General features: G+C 39.9%; 1 protein-coding gene across 2 annotated transcripts in view; it reads left to right on the top strand.

Moving 5' to 3' along the window:
- The window catches only part of dnm3a (dynamin 3a), a 245,604-nt gene that overhangs the window by 39,545 nt on the left and 186,431 nt on the right, over positions 1 to 19,628 (top strand). For both annotated transcript variants that reach the window (XM_063063782.1, XM_063063783.1), the window contains exon 2: positions 19,323 to 19,396. In XM_063063782.1, the coding sequence (XP_062919852.1) occupies positions 19,323 to 19,396 (74 nt within the window). The remainder of the gene's footprint in view (positions 1 to 19,322; positions 19,397 to 19,628) is intronic.

Here is a 19,628-nt window from a genome sequence, read left to right as displayed (position 1 = left end):
ATACCTTCTTTTCCATCTACTTAGCTTGCAAGTTAACTTTTAAGGAACCCTGCCCAAGGACTCCCAAGGCTCTTTGCATCTCTAATCTCTGAATTTACTCTCCATTTAGAAAACAGCCTGCGCCTATATTCCTTCTACCAAAGTGCATGACCTTACACCTCCCTACACTGTATTCCATCTGCCACTTCTTTGCCCATTTTCCTAATTTGACTGAGCTCTTCTGCGGGTTCCCTGCTTCCTCAACGCTACCTGCTCTTCCACCTATATCTGTATCATTCACAAACTTGGCTACAAAACCATCCATTCCATCATCAATATTATTAACATAAAATGTTAGAAGAACTGGTCGCTGTATCAATCCCTGGGGAACACCATGACTCACCAGCAACCAACCAGGAAAGAACTCCATTATTCCCCTTCTTTGGCTCCTACCAGTCAGCCAATATTCTGTCCATGTTAGTATCTTTCCCGTAATATCACGGGCTCTTAGCTTGTTTTGCAGCCTCATGTGCGGCACCTTGTTGAAAGGCCTTCTGAAAATCCAAGTAAGTAACATTCACTGGTTCTTTGTTTATCCTGCCTGTTATTTCCTTAAAGAATTTCAAGATATTTGTCAGGCAACATTTCCCCTAAGGGGAACCATGGTGACTTCGGCCTATTTTATCATGTGCCTCCAAATACCTTGAAACCTCATCCTTTATAATGGACTCCAACATCTTCCTCATCTTTTATAATGGACGTCCAACCACTGAAGATGGACTAAATATAATTTCCCATCTATTACCGCCCTTCTTTCTTGAAGAGTGTAGTGACATTTGCAATTTTCCAGTCCTCTGGAACCATTCTGGAATCTAATGATTCTTGAAAGATCACTATTATTGCCTCCACAATCTCGTCAGATATGTCTTTCAGAACCCTGGAGTGTAGTCAATCTGGTCCAAGTGACTCATCTACCTTAAGACCTTTCAGCTTCCCAAGCACCTTCTCCTTTATAATAATAACTATACTCACTTCTGCCTCTTGACACTTTTGAATGTCTGGCATACTGCCTGTGTATTCCATAGTGAAGAATGTTGCAAAATACTTTGAGTTCATCTGCCACTTCTTTGTTCCCCATTATGACTTCTCTGATGTCATTTTCCAGTGGTCCGATATCCACTCTTGCCTCTCTTTTACTCTTTATGAATCTGAAAAAGCTTTTGTTATTTTCTTTTGTTACTGGCTAGCTTATCTTCATATTTCATATTTTCTCTCCTTATTGCGTTTTTAGTTGCCTTCTGTTGGTTTTTAAAACTTCCTAGTCCTCTAAATTCCCACTAGCTATCCACTAATTTTTGCTATTTTATATGCCCTCTCTTTTGCTTTTATGCTGTCTTTGACTTACCTTGTCTGCCATGGGTGGCTGTTCCTCCCTTTAAAACATTTCTTTGGGATGAATCTATCCTGCAGTTTTGAACTCTCCCACGACCTCCAGCCATTGCTGTTCTGTTGTCATCGTCATCCGTGCTAGTGTTCTCTTCCAAACAAATTTGGCCAGCTCATGCCTCTGCCATTTTCTTTGCTACCTACTTCCTGTTACTTCGCTGTTTTTAGGGCAACAATGAAGTTCCTCCATCTCTGGCGGTGTTCAGGGCTTCGTTCATCGTGTCAGTAGTTTCCTCTTGGTTTTCACGATTGTCAGTCCTGTAAGTCCCAGGTGGAGACTCTGGAATGCTGGTGCATGCAGATGTAGAAGAATTCTTCATTCCTGTTTCCAAAACAATTTTGTTTTGCTAATCAGGGTTGAACCCCTGAACCTGAAGGACCAGTCCTCTTTACTCCACTGGAATACTGATGCATCTGATTTTAGCTTCTCCCTCTCAAACTGCAGACTGAATTCTATCTTATTCTGATTACTGTCTTCCAAAGGTTCTTTTACCTTAAGTTCCCTAATCAAATCTAGTTCATTGCATAACACCCAATCCAGAATTGCCTTTTCCCTGGTGGGGTCAACCACAGGCTGCTCTAAAAAGCCATCTTGTAGGCATTCTACAAATTCCCTCTCGTGGAATTCAGCACCAACTGCTTTTTCCCTGTTCGGCCTGCATATTGAAATCCCCCATAACATAACATTTTACATTTCTTTTCTATGTCCTGTTGGAATTTGTACCCCACATCCTAGCTACTGCTCGGAGGTTTGTATACAATTTCCATTAGGGTCTTTTATCCCTTAGTTTCATAACTCTACCTATAGAATTCTACATCTACTGATCCTATGTAACCCCTTTATAAGATTATAAGAGCCCCATCCATTATTTATTTATATACACACTTTCTTTTTCTCTCTCTCCTTTTTCTCCCTCTGTCCCTCTCACTATACCCCTTGCCCATCATCTGGGCTTCCCCCCTCCCCCTTTTCCTTCTCCCTGAGCCTCTTGTTCCATGATCCACTCATATCCCTTTTGCCAATCAACTGTCCAGCTCTTGGCTCCATCCCTCCCCCTCCTGTCTTCTTCTATCATTTCGGATCTCTCCCTCCCCCTCCCACTTTCAAATCTCTTACTACCCCTTCTTTCAGTTAGTCCTGACAAAGGGTCTCAGCCCGAAACGTTGACTATACCTCTTCCTAGAGATGCTGCCTGGCCTGCTGGGCTTATCTACTGAGGCAGTTTGGGTGGAACTGAGGAATAATAAAAAAAAATGGGATGGACCACATTAATGGGACTATATTACAGTTCTTTCAATAGTCAGCGGGGTTTAAGGGGGCAAATTTGTGAAGAGGTAGCAGACTGTTGCACAAAATACAAGGTTGTGAAAGTTGGTGATTTTTAACTTTCAACATTCTGACTGGGACTTCATACTGTAAAAGGACTAGATGGAATAGAATTTGTCAAATGTTTAACATATATATTAATTATTTAGATGATAGTGTGGTAAACTGGATAAGCAGGTTTGGAGATGACCCCAAGATTGGGGTGTAGTGGACAGCGCGGACTTTAGCTTGCAGACTGATTTGGATCAGCTGGGAAAGTGGTCTGGAAAATGGCGGAAGGAATTTAATATAGACAAATGTAAGGTCTTGCACATTGGCAGATCAGAGTAAGATATGCTCAGTGACAGTGCACTGAGGTGTGGATTAGAGCAAAGGGAATACAGATCCACAATTACTTGAAAGTGGGATCGGAAGTAGATGGGATCATAAAGAGAGCTTTTGGCACATTTCCCTTCAATAATTATATTGAAGTTGTTTAAGATATTGGTGAGACTAAACTTGGAGTATTGTGTGCAGTTCTGGTCACCATCCTGCCGGAAATGTATCCATAAGCTGTAAAGAGTGCAGAGAAAATTTACAAAGATGTTGCTGGGATTTGAGGAGTTATAGGAAATGGTTGGAATAAGTTAGATTTATCACCGTAGCGCAGAAAAATGAGACCATAAGACATAGGAGCAGAATTTGCCCCATCAAGTCTTCTCCATTATTCCATCATGGCTGGTTTATTATCCAACTCAACATTATTCTCCTGCCTTCTCTCTGGAATGCTTGACACCCTTACAAATCAAGAATTTATTAACCTCCCTTTAAATGCACCCAATTTAGCCTCCTCAGCTGTCCGTTACAATGAATTCCACAGATTCTACCCCATGGGGGCACTTTTTAAAAAAGGAGGGAGAGAGAAACCGGGGAATTATAGACCGGTTAGCCTAACATCGGTGGTGGGGAAAATGCTAGAGTCAGTTATCAAAGATGTGATAACAGCACATTTGGAAAGAGGTGAAATCATCGGACAAAGTCAGCATGGATTTGTGAAAGGAAATGTCTGACGAATCTCATAGAATTTTTTTAGAATGTAACTAGTAGAGTGGATAGGGGAGAACCAGTGGATGTGGTATATTTGGAGTTTCAAAAGGCTTTTGACAGGGTCCCACACAGGAGATTGGTGTGCAAACTTAAAGCACACGGTATTGGGGGTATGGTATTGATGTGGATAGAGAATCGGTTGGCAGACAGGAAGCAAAGAGTGGGAATAAACGGGACCTTTTCAGAATGGCAGGCAGTGACGAGTGGGGTACTGCAAGGCTCAGTGCTGGGACCCCAGTTGTTTACAATATATATTAATGACTTAGATGAGGAAATTAAATGCAGCCTGTCCAAGTTTGCGGATGACACGAAGCTGGGCGGCAGTGTTAGCTGTGAGGAGGATGCTAAGAGGATGCAGGGTGACTTGGATAGGTTAGGTGAGTGGGCAAATTCATGGCAGATGCAATTTAATGTGGATAAATGTGAGGTTATCCACTTTGGTGGCAAAAACAGGAAAACAGATTATTATCTGAATGGTTGCCGATTAGGAAAAGGGGAGGTGCAACGAGACCTGGGTGTCATTATACACCAGTCATTGAAAGTGGGCATGCAGGTACAGCAGGCGGTGAAAAAGGCGAATGGTACGCTGGCATTCATAGCAAGAGAATTTGAGTACAGGAGCAGGGAGGTACTACTGCAGTTGTACAAGGCCTTGGTGAGACCACACCTGGACTGTTGTGTGCAGTTTTGGTCCCCTAATCTGAGGAAAGACATTCTTGCCATAGAGGGAGTACAAAGAAGGTTCACCAGATTGATTCCTGGGATGGCAGGACTTTCATATGATGAAAGACTGGATCGGCTAGGCTTATACTCGTTGAAAGTTAAAAGATTGAGGTGGGATTTTATTGAAACGTATAAAATCCTAAAGGGATTGGACAGGCTAGATGCAGGAAGATTGTTCCCGATGTTGGGAAAGTCCAGAACGAGGGCTCACAGTTTAAGGATAAAAGGGAAGCCTTTTAGGACCGAGATGAGGAAAAACTTCTTCACACAGAGTGGTGAATCTGTGGAATTCTCTGCCACAGGAAACAGTTGAGGCCAGTTCATTGGCTATATTTAAGAGGGAGTTAGATATGGCCCTTGTGGCTAAAGGGATCAGGGGGTATGGAGAGAAGGCAGGTGCAGGGTTCTGAGTTGGAAGATCAGCCATGATCATACTGAATGGCGGTGCAGGCTGGAAGGGCCGAATGGCCTACTCCTGCACCTATTTTCTATGTTTCTATGTTTCTGACTAAAGAAATTCCTACTCGTCTCTATTATAAAGGGGCTGAGACTGTGCCCTCTGGACCTATACACCTCCACTAAGTGAACATCTTCTCCATGTCCACATTACCTTGGCCTTTCAATATTTGATTTGTTTCAATTAATTTCTCCACTAAACTCCACTGACTACAGGTCCAGAGCCATCAAGTGCTCCTGATATGTTAACTGGGTTACATTCTTGGGGTCATTCCCGTGAACCTCCTCTGGATCCTCTCCAATGCTTGCACAACCTTTCTTTGATAAGGGACCCAAAACTGCCCACAGTGCTCTAAATACAAATTGACCAATGCCTTGTAAAGCCCCAGCATTGCATCCTTGCTTTTATACTCTTGTTCTCTCAGATATCTTATGGAGATATACAAAATTATGAAGGGTATAGATAGAGTGAATGCTTGCAGGCATTGACCTCTGAGGTTGTGTGAGCCTATCAGTCATAGGTTTACAGTGAAAGGTGAAATATTTTAGGGGAACCAGAGGGAGAACTTCACTCAGAGAATGGTGCAAGCGTGGACTGAGCTTCCTGCAGAAGTGGTAAATGCGAGGTCAATTGTAAAATCTAATAGAAGTTTAGATAAGTGTGTGAATGAGATAAGTATGGAGGGCTATGATCCTGATACTGCTGGACAAGTTTAGGCAGAGGGCCACATTGGCACAGTCTAGGTGGGCCAAAGGACCTGTTTATGTGCTGTAGTACTCTATGACTCTATGATGATGCTAATGCATCCTCTGAATGTCCTATATTGTGAACAGCTGCTTTCATCTCTGGCATGTAGGTTTGGAGTTCAAAGCTTTGACATAAAAGGTTTGAATGGTTTTCAATGAAACAGAATGTTGTTGATATGAATAACTCCTGCTTGATGACACTTAAATAATATCCTTTTGTCTCAATACTGTTGAATAAGAGAAAGGTGATTTTGTAATTGGCTTGTTTAAATTTGTCGTATTAATTGTACATACCAGGAAGATCATCCACATTGTGATTAATAGCAGTTTGCTCAAGGAGTAGCTACCTTGAATATACAGACCTAAAGTGCTATCATCTTTCTGCTCCTTCCCATACTTTATTAATATACCTATATTATGTTGGCACATGACCAAGTTGTTAAGGCGTTCGTCTAGTGATTCGCAGGTCGCTAGTTTGAGCCTTGGCTGAGGCAGCGTGTGTGTCCTTGAGCAAAGCACTTAACCACACATTGCTCTGTGACGACACCGGTGCCAAGCTGTATGGGTCCTAATGCCCTTCCCTTGGACAACATCAGTGTCGTGGAGAGGAGAGATTTGCAGCATGGGCGACTGCTAGTCTTCCATACAACCTTGACCTGGCCTGCGCCCTGGAAACCTTCCAAGGCGCAAATCCATGGTCTCATGAGACTAACGGATCCCTATACCTGTATTTTCTCTACTTGATTTTTAGATGTTATTAATCATAGATTTGTATGTCTTGATATTAGGAATTATATTTTAATTTTTTTTAATTCAAAGCTCCAACTTCTGCCATGGAGAGCATGAAACAATTATTGATAGACCTGTTTTTAATTAGTTAATATTGTGAGCCAACTATTTTAACTGCAAATTTGCTTGACAGAAAAACCCGTCGAGGCATGTTAGGTTGTGAAGTCCTCTATTGTGAATTCAGGAAAGTGGTACTGGGGCAAAAGATCTGCCTAAGTAGCAGAGCAGGCTCGACTGACCAAAGAACCTATTCCTGTTTCTATGTACTATGTCTTACAGTATATAAAGCCTTTTTTTTTGTCTACCTGTTAGGAATTTCTGAATTATCAGGCATAAGGAGTGCCATTTTATTTTATAATACAGACCAAGTTTAATCATGTTTATTGCTGATATTTATCATGCCAGATATTATGATTTTAACATTGAAAAGCATTACCGCAGCGCCATCTAGCTGTTGGATAGCATAAGAGCCTAAATGTGGCATAAAATGGGTGTTTACTTTGGAACATTTCGTTCAAATATGGTTTCAAAAATTTTTGGAGACTTTGGGAACCTCCAAAGAAAGAATAAAATCCAGATGTTTTCCACTGCAGTTGTTAATTTTTATTTGCCTCTGTGATGAATCACTTCCTGATTTTAAAGTTTTAGTTTTGAAAGTTAATTTCAGTTGAAAAGCACTTAACTTTTTTTAAGTAGCCATCCTTTTACTCAAGTTTCTTCTTCACCATTCTGTTTCCTTGTTCAGTACTGCATCATATTCCTTTATATTTTTCTTTAATTTTCAGAGCTGCATTTTTAATTAGTTGCCTGAAAATTAAACTCCGGAAAATCCTTTATAAACTTTTTTTTTGTCAGAAGCATCTGATGTATTTAATTAAGCATTTTTTTCCATTAGATGCCTTAACTACTATGTATCAAATTTTATTAGATAATTACGGCCTCAATCTTTAAGGAAGATTTTACAGCAATTAATGGAGTGTATAAGCGTGTTAATGCATCCTTATTTCAAGCACTTGCAGTTCTTTTTCTCATATTGGAAGTTGTTATTTTGGACCAACTTTAACACTAATGTGAAAGGCATACAGGAATGTATTTTTTCAGAATTGCGATAAACATTAATGATAGAATGCTGCAATATTGTGTTCTGTGCAAGCACAAACTTTTGAGAATTTTAACTGCAGCCTTTATAGAGATAAAACTGAATGATTTATTTATGCTATTAATGCTGAATGTTTTAGGAAAGCTGAAGAGAACTAAAGAAGTCTAAAACCTGGTTTAGATGTTCTAAAACACAGAATAACTAACATCTGGAATAAATTGCTGATGCAGCCAGTGAATGCAGATTTATTAAGAGCTCCAAAGGGAGGTGGATGAGTTTTTATGTGGCCAGCATACACGTATGCAAATGTATACAATTGATTAATGAATATTGAGGAAATTTTTTCTCTGAGACTTCTGTACCCTTTGTAGGGCTTGAAAGGAATCTCCTGGTGTTTTGTCCTAATTTTTAAAAAAAATTCTTCTCTCAGGAAACAGCAGTCTATCTAAAACTTTTAAATCCATGCATGTCCAAATAACATGTTTTAATTGATTCTTTTAGCATTTGCTTTCTTTACTTTTGAACTCTTAAATTTTCTATTTACGAAGAAATTCAAGAAAATGTTTGAATAAACTCTTTTGAAGCCTCTTGCTGTCTCCATTTTATGAGATTATGGTATCTTTATTCAGTTTATACTGTATATTCTTGTTTGACACAACTAACTCTCATCAATTTTCTTTCACCTTGTACAGGGTGGATTTATTTGCTATTTCTACCATGAATGCATAATTACTTTTTTCCAAATTTCCTTTGTAAGTAACACCCAGAAAATGCTGGAGGAACTCAGCAGTCAGGCAGCATCTGATTCCATCAACAGTATCTTTCCTGGATTTGGAGAGTGTTACGTACCCCGTAACTGGGTTGCCAAACCAGCAGAAATGGATCACTCAGTTGGAGTCTGGATTACTAGAACTAAGAAAGTTTTATTAAAGAAACAAGCAACACAGTACTCTAATCAAAAGGATAATGAATGCAACAGTTTAGCATTGATAAACATACATGTACATAGAATTCAGATAACAGGATCAATCAAGCTCTATCGTTGTCTAGGGGTAAATGACCAGTTTCAAAGTGACGCAAAGTTCAGTTCAATTTTGTTCAGTTCAGTTCGCAGTAATCGCTGCCGTGGCGATGGACAGTGGGGGGAAGGAGAGAGAGAGCAAAACGAATGAATATTCAAGGCTTCCACACAGACCTTCGCAGTCAGCTTTCGGGCGAATCCTCTGTGATGTCATCTGAGGTCACCGACCGTGACCCCTCCGTTTCCAGATACGATCGTTTCCCTGCGGTGAACCTGGCACCCAGGCAAGGGTGGAGACACACCAGGTTCCTGCCGATCGTGCCTTTCCACCCTGTGCATCTATGGCCCGGTACTTCCCACCGACTTGTGAGAGACGCACCGCTTCCAAGGTCTTGTTACCTCGGGTGTCGTGTGTGTCCTGCCTTAGCGAACCTGTCCCTTTTTATCCCCCTGCTGGGGTATTGCCTGTCCATCACTTCAAACAGTTCAGGGTTCAAAGGGGGAGCCGATCTTGACAGCTCTCCTTCCCTTCTTTAACATCTCCAAATGCAGCTCCATTGTTTTCCTTATCTCTCTCTCTCTCCTGAAGGACAGGTGGCAGACCAACTGCTGATCCCACTGGTGCCAGCACAGGCCAGCTAACATCTTTATCTATGTGTATTCTTGTCACAAGAGTAAACTAAAGATCTTCTTATTAGTTTAACCAAACCTGTACCTTTCATATTTCTGTATTTTGAATACAAACTTGATCAGATTTATTAACATAATTCTTTTGTCTTACATTAGTTTTTGTAAACTATTTTATGGTTTTAAATCATATTATTTTAATTGACTGTTTCCCCATCCTATTTCCCAAAGATTGAATTACTGTTGTTAATTTTTTCCTCACCAACTAGTTACAGAATTTGATCATATTTTATCATCAATTTAAAATATATATTCCTAATAGCTCACATTCTGCCTTGTATTTAATGAGTATATCAATATAAAAATACAAACGTCTATTTGAAGCTTAGTGGAGAAAATGGTCTTTGCTAGCCCATATCACTGTACATTTGTGTTTCTGAAGCAACTGAAAAACAAATGTGAAATGCAAGAAAGCAGGCATATATTGTTATTTTCATTGTTATAATGTAATTTGTGGTATACCATGAGGAGCAGTGGAGGGGCTTCAAAATTTTGAACAGTTCACATAATTCATCTTGAAGTAACAAAGGCAAGATTGTGTTCCTAGATAATGAGGAAACCTTTCAGGCATGTTGTAAAATTGCACTTAAATTTTTGGCATCAGTCAAATTTGGTCATACCTTTAAATTTCAGTCATGACTGGAACACAAGCTTGGCTGATAACTGTTGTCTTACCCAAAATAGTGCAGCATGTGCCTTCAGCATCTATTGTCTCCTTCATCCACTTCCCTTCCTTTCATTGACTGATACAGGCTGCTCACTAAGCTGCAGTTAGATTTTAAAATTCTCATGTGTTTTCATGTTCCTCAATAGATTCTTCCCTCCCTGTTTCTGATCCCTCTGTCTTTGCCCTCTTGCCTGAATACTCTCTTGTTTAACTCTATCCTTTTGCTCATTGTAAATCAGTGACATTCTTATGTTAAATTGCCATGGTTCTAAGTTCTGGCATTTCCTCCCTAACTTCTCCAACTCTATCTCTTTTCTCATATAATACAGAGCTTTGACATGGCCATGTTTTCTTCACTTCCCCACCATAACGTTTTGTTTCCATATGGACTTTCAGAGGAATTTGACAAGGTTAGTGCAAGAGATTGTCAATAAAAATGAGTCCAAGGAGTAGACTCATAGCATGCATTAATAATTATGAAGTAAGTGGCACAGAATAGAGATTAACAATTCATTCTTTGATTGGTGGGTTGTGAATAAAGGAGTTTGATTTGAGATTTTTAGTATATTACTGTAAATAGAGCAATGGAGATGGAGTTAACTGCAAGGAAGTATAAGGTTAACTGTTTTAAAATTTAAAGCTAGTAATTGGAATAGTTTGTAAATGGTGACACATGAGGTGCAGTGGAGAAAAGACTCTCATTTGGCAGTCCCTTGGGATCGAGTGCAAAAGTGAGGAGGTTGTGAGATTTTAAGAGCTGGGTTGATTGTTCTTGGAGCGAGGAAGCTGAGAGGTGATTGGATAAAGGTTTACATGGTCATAAGAGTTTGACAGGTAATGAAAGATCTGCTTTTACTCCAATGTGGATTGTGAGGTGATGAATGAGACCAATACTGAAGCTGTAAATGTTATTACAGATTAAACAGCAGCTGACTGATAGAGTGGGTGGATGATTAGTTTGTGAGGTGGTGTGCTCCATCTGATTGTAGTTAAATTTTCTGTGTGTTCCTGATGGATGAACTTGAGGATCTCAAAATTATCCAAAACCTTGCTAGTCCACTTTGAGAGTTGTGCACCAGGAATTCCCAAGAGTCAGCAAAGATATAGTCATAGTCATACTTTATTGATCCCGGGGGAAATTGGTTTTCGTTACAGTTGCACCATAAATAATAAATAGCAGTAGAACCATAAATAGTGAAATAGTGATATGTAAATTATGCCAGTAAATTATCAAATAAGTCCAAGACCAGCCTATTGGCTCAGGGTGTCTGACCCTCCAAGGGAGGAGTTGTAAAGTTTGATGGCCACAGGCAGGAATGACTTCCTATGACGCTCTGTGCTGCATCTCGGTGGAATGAGTCTCTGGCTGAATGTACTCCTGTGCCCACCCAGAACATTATGTGGTGGATGGGAGACATTGACCAAGATGGCATGCAACTTAGACAGCATCCTCTTTTCAGACACCACCGTGAGAGAGTCCAGTTCCATCGCCACAACATCACTGGCCTTACGAATGAGTTTGTTGATTCTATTGGTGTCTGCCACCCTCAGCCTGCTGCCCCAGCACAGAACAGCAAACATGATAGCACTGGCCACCACAGACTCGTAGAACATCCTCAGCATCGTCCGGCAGATGTTAAAGGACCTCAGTCTCCTCAGGAAATAGAGACGGCTCTGACCCTTCTTGTCGACAGCCTCAGTGTTCTTTGACCAGTCCAGTTGCCTTCACTTAAGGAATTTTTGTGTATTGTAGTCTTTCCCCCTGTTTGCTTGTTAACCTATTCCATGACATAAATGGAATTGCTTTAGGAGTTGTGTGTTGGACTTGGGCATGCCCACTGAAAAGATTAACTTAGATGGAAGTTGGGATGGATATTTAGGTGTTAAGTAAGGTTCCAAATTGGCTCTAACGTTCTTTAAGGAAATAAATTCAACCAAAAGGTAATTTGATTTATATAACAACCTATTTGACCTTTAACACTTCCAAATTAATACTCAAGAACAATTTATATCTCATTACTTCTGTCTTGTAGGGGAGAGAGCACTTTTAGTCTTGTACTTTTAGAAAAGTTTTTATCTATCACGACACCTAGCTTTGCAAAGATGTTACTTGAACTGAAGGGCTTGGGTTATGGGGAGAGGCTGGATAAAGTAGGACATATTTCCCCTGGAGTGAAAGAAGTTGAGGGGGCACTTTGTAGAGCTTTATAAAATCATGAAGAGTATTGATAAAGTAAATAGCCTGAGTCCTTTCCCCAGAGCAGGGGAGCCCAAAACTTGAGGGCATAGGTTTAAAGTGAGAGTGGATTTAAAGAGCAACTATTTCTTAGGGCATTTGAAGAGCAACTATTTCATACAGCGTATGGGGGGGGGGGACTTCATTAGGAGTTGGAGGAGATTTGCTGCTTCAACAAAGACTCTTGCAAATTTTCATAGATGTATGGTGGAGAGCATTCTGACGGGTTGCATCATAGTCTGGTATGGAGCCTCCAATGCACAGGATCAAGAGGCTTCAGCAGGCTGTGGACTCAGTTCCGTCACAGACACAACCTTCTTGCCATCGAGAACATCTTCAAGAAGTTGTGCCTCAAGAAGGCAGTGTCAATCATTAATGATTGTCACCATCTCAGAAATGTCCTCTTTTCATAACTACCTTTGTGGAGGAGGTACTGGACCCTGAAGAGACATATTCAATGTTTTAAGAACAACTTCTTCCCCTCCACTATCAGATTTTTGAAGTCTGTGAACACTACAGGTCCACAGTCCCTTATCCGAAATCCTTGGGGCCAGTTGCATTTCAGAATTCAGAATTTTTCGGATTTCAGACCCCCCACCCACCCCCGATACCAAAAAACACGAATGCTCAAGTCCCTTATTTAACCTGTCTCAGTGTGGTGGATTTTAAAACCCAGCAGCGCACCAAACCTACGCACATCCTCCCGTATACTTTAAATCATCTCTAGATTACATAATACCTAATACAATGTAAATGCTATGTAAATAATTGTTATACTGTATTGTTTAGGGAATAATGATGAAGAAATTTTATTTCCAACAAAAACATTCAATAAAACATAAAAATATACAGCTTCAAACGAACCGAATCAACACATGGTAAATGACTTATTGGAATAAATGTAGAACATCACTGTCAGTGTCACTATAAAACTTCAGTAACTTGTCTTTCTGTTTATTTAAATCATATACAGTGGTAGTTCCGACATTATTTTCTTGAGTAAGACGCCGCACAGACACACCACGATCAAGCTTCTGCAATAACTCCACTTTCTGCGTTATTGATAGAGAAGATTCCTTCTCTTTTTCTCATTGTTACCCATAGGGGTATCTGCACCTCTTTGTGACATTTTCACAGTGAAATTAAACACAAAGTCAACAGTGAACACAAAATATCAGCAAATAGCACATGGATATGTAACCAGTACGAGTGCTGAGCTACAACTGACGACTGGCGGCCTCTGCTAGTGCTGTCACGACACACCTGAGTGACATCAGCTGTTGGCGAAAAAGACTTCGGTTTTCAGAGCTTTTTGGATTTTAGAATTTCGGATAAAGGAATGTGCACTTGTACATCATTATTTGTCTTTTGCACTATTTATATTGTAACTTCGTAATTTTGTCCTTCACTGTACTGTTGCTACAAAACAAATTTCATGACATCTGTTGATAATTAATCTGAGTATATGGGATGAATGCCAGAGGAAGTGGTAGAGACTGGTACAATTTCAACATTTAAAAGATATTTGGGCCAGTATATAGATAGGAAAGGTTTAGAGTGATATAGGCCAAACACAGAGAAATGGGGCTAGTTTAGATGGGCAGCTTTGTTAGCAAGTATAAATTGGGCTGAACGACCTCTTCTGTGTTATATAGCTGTATGACCACATGAGGGCAGTGTAAATATGTTACATGGTTGTGAGGGAAAAGACAATATCATTAGAAGAGTGAGAATTCCTTAATTTAAAGGAAATTTATTTTTAAGTCAGGAAGTATTTACTATAAAGGCAAATGGCATGTAATAATTTAGCATGAATGATACACTGTACTCATTGAGAATGTGGCAAATGACTTTGATCACCTCGCCTTAAATTCAATTACCAGTATGTATAAAACCTGCACAATATATATTAGACACAGGATTTTTGCCTCTTTTTAACATTACGTTGATACAATAAGATAACTGATTTTGTTTGTGATTTTATTATAAATTAGCCACTCAAATGTAATAATTTTGAGTATGTACAGTTTAACGTCACCTCAGCAATATATGATCGGATCCAGATTGTGAAACTTATGCAGTGGCAGATTTGGCTTTATTGATAGACTCTTGATCTTTAGAATTTGTAGAAAGTTCAGGATTCACTTTTGCTTCACAAATGTGCAAGCCATGATCCTGACCAGTAGGCAATTTCAATGTATGGTATCAGGAGGCTGCATCAATGTCCACAATTTTATCTTTAGTTTTCTTTGCAGCAATATTGCACATTGCTCCAATAAGTTTTTTTGCTGAACTGTAATTTATCTGCAGAATTTAGTGTTCATTGTCCATCCTTTCTGATGATGATGTTTGCCTGTGCGGCTTGAGCTGCACAGAGGAAAAACCTGTGTGGGATGAATTTTATGGTGAAAAAGCCCTTCCTTGCACTGGGTCAGTTCCAGTCTCTCTGCCTCAAAAATCTTGCTCCAATGGTACAAAAAATTGTCATGACTAGAGTCTTCCTTGGCTGCAGTGGATAACCATGATACTACTTTTGCCTTGTGTGCCCTTCACTCTCCACGAAGCATTGCAGCACTGCCACCTTGGCCATTGGATCTTGTAATTGATCTCATCCACCCAGTCTGCTGAAACTGGCTTCTCATGCTGGGCTAGGCATATCCTTATCCCTGTCTCACCGGAGTTGGAGGTTCCTGGCTACCCTCACCTGGTTTAGCCTGCCTGTCGAAGCGGTGTGCCAGGGCTGTGGCCACTATTGCATGCAAACAGTTAGTTGGAGCCGCAGGTGAGAGCTAGGTGGTGTGGGAACCAAAAGTGGATGAACTGCCCCTGGGCAGAGCACGACAAGCCCGCCACCAGAGGTGCTACCCTTCCCTGGACACTTCAGGACAGAATTTAGTTGAAACTTCTTAACAAGTGTTTTCTCAAGTCCATATCCAAGGTCCTCCCAGTATCAGTAGTTGAGCTGCATTATGTAGATGGTGCTGGTGTTTCTGTGCAGAAACATTGAAGACAATGGATTATACCCTCAACATCCACAAAGTAACTGTCCTTTATCAACTTGGCCCTCTGTACAACACCACTTTCTGACAATACACTGCAAGATTTGTAAAGCATAGGCCATTTTTCATATCTTGAGTACTATCTCTCAGTGAAAACAGACATTGATGATGGAATTCATCATTGCCTTTGATGCATTAGCACTGTCTTTAGCTAGCTGAGGAAAAGGAAGTTTGCAGATTGAATCCCACATTATCCACTGAGCAGCAGTAAGTCCTGCTCCCTGAGGAGATGTTGAGATGTAGATTACCTACAACAGGCACATGAAAATACTGGAGTAATGTTATCAATGATGTCTTGAAGAATTTTCCAAGTCTATGGCAGGATAAGTGAATCAGTTTCAGCATCCTTTCCCAGCGAAATCTTGGCAAACAACATTGTCTCTGTGATAGCCACCAGACACCTGAAACAACCTCCCTGAACTGAGCTTTATACAGGGAAAAGATTTCTAAAATTACTTTTGGCGGGGTGCAGGGAATAAAAGGGTCATCCTCTCTACTTCTTGAGAATGGAACATAGAACAACACAACTTAACACAATATAGTAGCAGGCCATTCAACACTCAATATCTAGGCCAATCACCACGGCAAATTATGCTAATCCCTTCTGCCTCCGCATAATCCATGCCTCTCCATTTCCTGCAAATTCATGTGGCTATCTGAAAGCCCCTGGAATGACACTCTTCTGCACCCTGTCCAAAGTCTTGTTATCCGTCCTATAATGAGGTGACCAGAACTGTAAGCAAAACTTCAGATGCGGCCGAACTAGGGTTTTATAAAGCTACAACTTCCTGACTTTTGAACTCAATGCCTTGGCTATTAAAGGTAAGATTGCCATATGCCTTCCTACCACTCTATCAACCCCTATAGCTATATTCAGGGAGCTATGAACTTAGCCCCCAAGATCTCTCTACTTATCAATACTGTCAGAATCTTGCCGTTGACAGTGTATTGTCTCGTTACATTTAGCCTATCAAGGTGCAACTCTTCACATTTGGCTGGTAAACTCCATCTGCTATTTCTTTGGTCATATCTGCAAATGGTCTATATCCCACTGTATTCTTTGCCAGTCTTCTAAGCTTTCTACAACAGCACCAATCATCTACAAGCTTACTAACCCACCCATTCTCATTTTTATTCAAATCATTTATATACTTCACAAACAGCAGAGGTCCCACTACAGATCCTTGCAAAACGCCACTAATCACAGACCTCCAGCTAGAACAAGGCCCTTCAACCACTACCATTTGTCTTCTATAGGTGAGCCAATTCTGAATCCAAATGGCCGATTCACCATGGATCCCATGCATCTTAAACTCATGGACGAGTCTCCGATGAGGTACCTGTCAGACACCTTACTAAAATCCATGCAGCCAGTGTCCATCATTTACCTTCTCCAATCATGTTCATCATTTTGTCAAAAACCTCAATCAAGTTAGTAAGATGTGACTTTCCCTGCACAAAACCATGCTGGCTCTCCCTAATTAGGTCATGGTTTTCCAAATGCTGATAAATTCTATCCCTACCATTGACTTGAGAGTCTCTGGTCAGTATTTTCCAGGATCATCCCCGGTTCCCTTATTGAATAATGGAACAAAATTAGTAACTCGCTTTTTTCGAGGATCTTGCCTCTGGCTAAAGAGGAGAACAAGATATTGGTCAAGACCACAGCAGTCTCATTTCTTGCTTCTATCAATAACTTGGGGTGTATCCCATCAGGCTTTGGAGACTTGTCCACCTTATTGCTCTTCAAGAGACCCAACACCATTACCTTCAAAATTCCCTAGTTTATTAATATGCTTGGCACTGCTCCCCTTTCCCACCACATCTTTCTCCTTGGTAACTAGTGATGCAACGTACTCATTTAAGACCTTTCCCACATTTTCTCCAAGCAAATGGTCCCCCTCCTGGTTTTGTTGGAGCTATGTATTCTGTGCTGTCTATTTATTATGTATGACTAGTTACCGTAACACATCGGTAGGGCTGTGGTAAAAGCAAAGGGGGGTAAGTTGCGTATTCCTGCTCATTTAGTGGCAGTTTGTAGCTTGGGACCACGGAGGTCTTATCTTTGCTGACCGCTGAGATAATGCTTAATTGTATGCTTGCTAATTGCTAAAGTATTGAAATAGGAAATTCGACTCTTTGGAACAATCATTGGAGTTGTGGGCATGTCACAGAAGTATAACATCTCTGTGGGGTTGCAGGCTGGCGGCATTGTTTTGTTTTGATTTTGGATCAATTTTTGCTGCTGCACTCTTGATATATGTATGAAATGCCATGCAATTCTCTTTAATCCTACTTGCCAAGAATTTTTCATGGTCCCTCTGGCTTTCCTAATTTCTTCCTTGAGTTCTTTTCTGGCTTCTTTATAGTCCTCAAGGGCTCGATTTGATTCTAGCTTCCTAAACTTGACATATGAGCCAAACGCCTGTTTTCCACTGGACAATTGCAGTATGTTGCCTTTAAATGCAGAATTCTCATTTCACATGAAGAACTCCTAGTACACCTTAAATTGGGCTTTGCCTAACTTAAGCATTATATTTCTTTCGCATATACTTATATTGTGATAACTTTAAAAATTTACATCTTCTGTGCATTTTTAAAAATTATGACCCAAGTTTTCCAGCCATTCTCATGACTCAATATTTAAGTTACAATTTTTAGCTGAGGACAAATCATTATCCTGAAGTACAAGTAGCTTTTTTTTCCCCCTCGTAGATGCTAGATGCTACCTGGTCTACAGAGTACTTTTCGAATTGTATGTTTTCATTTATGAGTTCCAGCTTCCGTGGTATTTTGCAATTGTAATTTGGCAGTGTGAATTTTTTTTAAGTCTTGAAAGTTTCATTAATATTCCCGGGACAAGAGCTTGTGTAGTCTGGCTGGGATCTTTTATAATTTGAGTGTGCCCTTGAATAGGTTTTAAACTATGGCTGAATGCTCCTCTGTGCTTGTGGATACAAATTGTTGAAATTATTAAGGCCTCTTTCACTCCCTTACATTTTGTGTGTTAACAAGATTCATGAAAAATAAGTCATTTATCTCTTAAATTATTTTGCCATTATGCGACCTAAGCAACATACTTTATACTGTTCTTTTTTGTTTACTGAGATAACATTCAGCTTTCATATTTACATGATTAATTTTAATTTGAATTTCTGAATCTGGTTCATTATTAGAAACTAGAAATTACAGTGATGACTTGAGGCTTCTTGCTTAACCCCTCCCATTTCCATCTTAATTTTACTCAAGTTTTATGGATTCTAAAAGGTAGGTGTGGAGGGTCGGATAATTTGTGAGGTGCTCTGCACTCCTGCTGCTTCGTGTGCTTCCAAAGCATAATGTTTTGGCTTTCAACGTCTTCCACTTTGAACAGTAAAGGACCAGAACTTTTTAGGTGTCAGTAGAAGGAGTTCAACTTCATTTGTTTCAAAATATCATACGTTGCTCAGCTATTACATTTTCAGTGTTAAAACAAAGCTGTGGATTCACTTTGCATTCCCAAAGGCAATTGCACATTCTTTTTTCTTTTTTTCTTTCTTTTTTACTTTAGTTGTATCCCATTTTTCCCTCCTTCCTCAAGATTCATATCTGTTACATTTTATGTTATCAGTATTTTTGGAAAAACATGACTTAGCTTCACCAAGATTTGGAAGATGCTGAAACTTTTTCTTTAAATGTAGATTTAAATCAGTTGTCAATAACTGGTATTGATAAAAATCTTGTTTGGTGCATGTGGACTAAATTCAAGCATATTGATGTCCCTCTTGTTCACTACAGTGTGAGGTGTTGGGTCTAGAGATTTACATCTTGAATTTAATTTCATTGCAACCTGTCAGCCAAGTGCAGCCCTATATGGCTTAACATCTCGTACAATTTAACATAGTTTTCCTTTTGGGCTCTTATTGCTGCTGTAAATATTGTAACAGGTTTTTTTCCTAATATCTTTGTTTTTAGTGAAAACAAAACTTAAAATTTGCCTCTTTCCCTCTTATAACCTTAGAGATTTTCTTCCCCGAGGGCCAGGCATTGTTACAAGACGGCCTCTCATTTTACAACTGGTTAACTGTACTACAGGTAATGTACATTCTACTGAATATTTATTTTCTACATTAACTTCAAGAATATTACCAGACATAAAATTATTGTGTGTAGCCTGGATTCTAGTGTACGATTTTGACTCTCTATTTGCACATCACAGTGAAGATAATATCTCTACATTGAAATAAATTCTCTGCAGGGTAGGCAGCATCTATAGAGAGAAAAATATTTCAGTTAATGATCTTCCACTGTAACTGGAAAAAGGATA

This window comes from Mobula hypostoma, chromosome 12 (genome assembly GCF_963921235.1).
Source record: "Mobula hypostoma chromosome 12, sMobHyp1.1, whole genome shotgun sequence".
In the NCBI taxonomy this organism is placed as follows: domain Eukaryota; kingdom Metazoa; phylum Chordata; class Chondrichthyes; order Myliobatiformes; family Myliobatidae; genus Mobula; species Mobula hypostoma.
This window is presented reverse-complemented; position numbering and strand designations above follow the sequence as displayed.